Source organism: Tupaia chinensis, unplaced genomic scaffold (genome assembly GCF_000334495.1).
Source record: "Tupaia chinensis unplaced genomic scaffold, TupChi_1.0 Scaffold143921_1, whole genome shotgun sequence".
Taxonomy (NCBI): domain Eukaryota; kingdom Metazoa; phylum Chordata; class Mammalia; order Scandentia; family Tupaiidae; genus Tupaia; species Tupaia belangeri.
Genome location: NW_006203772.1, coordinates 1,110,806 through 1,111,868, shown reverse-complemented (window position 1 = coordinate 1,111,868; position 1,063 = coordinate 1,110,806). Strand labels below are relative to the sequence as shown.

General features: G+C 65.6%; 1 protein-coding gene across 1 annotated transcript in view; it reads left to right on the top strand.

Moving 5' to 3' along the window:
* Positions 1 to 25: 25 nt before the first annotated feature.
* LOC102477274 (nuclear FMR1 interacting protein 2) overlaps positions 26 to 1,063 on the top strand; it is a gene marked incomplete at both ends in the record, with an annotated part of 6,450 nt that continues 5,412 nt past the window's right edge. Inside the window, 1 exon segment of the mRNA XM_014582927.1 lies at positions 26 to 252. Coding sequence (XP_014438413.1) covers positions 26 to 252 — 227 coding nt within the window.

The window sequence follows — 1,063 nt, the reverse complement described above, 5'->3', positions numbered from 1 at the left end:
AGCCCCACCCTCAACCCCACCCCAGCCACCACCATCCGCACCATCATCCCCAGCAGCAGCAGTCGCACCACCACCACCATTATTATTTCTACAACCACAGCCACAACCACCACCACCACCACCATCACCAGCAGCCTCACCAATACCTGCAGCATGGAGCCGAGGGCAGTCCCAAGGCCCAGCCAAAGCCGCTGAAACATGAGCAGAAACACGCCCTCCAGCAGCACCAGGAAACGCCGAAGAAGAAAACAGGTCTGGGAGGGAGGACGGGTGGGGGAAGGGGATTGGGGGTGGGGGACAGTGGGGGACAGGAGAGATGGGGGTGGGGCTGGATCCGTGAGCGCGGAGTGGGTCCGGGTGTGTGTGTGTGTTCGCGCGCGCGCGGCCCCTCTGGGTCTGGGGATGCCCCCTTTCATTCTCCCAAAGCTAGGGCTGGGTAATGGGGTTTGCAGCGCCCTCTCCTTCCCTTCGGCATGGGAGAGGCCCAACCAGGCCAGCGTGACCTTCCCGGCCCCCGCCCCGGCTGGAGGGAAACCCGCAGGGTCGGCCTTGCTAAGCTACCCTATTCCTTCCCGGTTCACCTTCCTGCAGCCCTGGAGTTACCTTCATCTGGGGGCAGTGAGAGGGGGTCAGCCTGCCCCCCCCCCCCCAAAAAAAAAACCCTCGAGGCGTAACTCGGGAAGGCCTAGCGAATCCCGACTCGGGTGGTGTCGCGAGACCCTTCTGCAGGCGGCGAGGAGGGGTAGGTGGGCTGAGTTGAGGAAGTGCCCTCTTCTACCCGCCACCCCAAGCCCACCTGTGGCCTTGGGGTCCCCGTGTGAGGGGGCGGTTGGGACCCCTCGTCTCTTGGGTCATTTTCACCCCTAAAGGCCTTCTTCGGGCACCGGACCCTGCAGTCTGTCCCTGCGGCTCCTCCCAAGGCCGGCGCCCCGGGCCCGCTCCCCCCAGAGCCGGCGCGGCTGGAATGTTCTCTCCTCCTCGCGGGGCCGCTTCCTGTCCGCCATGTTGGAAGCCGATTCCTGTCACCGACTCCGGCCCGCTGAGGAGCGGAGGGGGGAGGGTG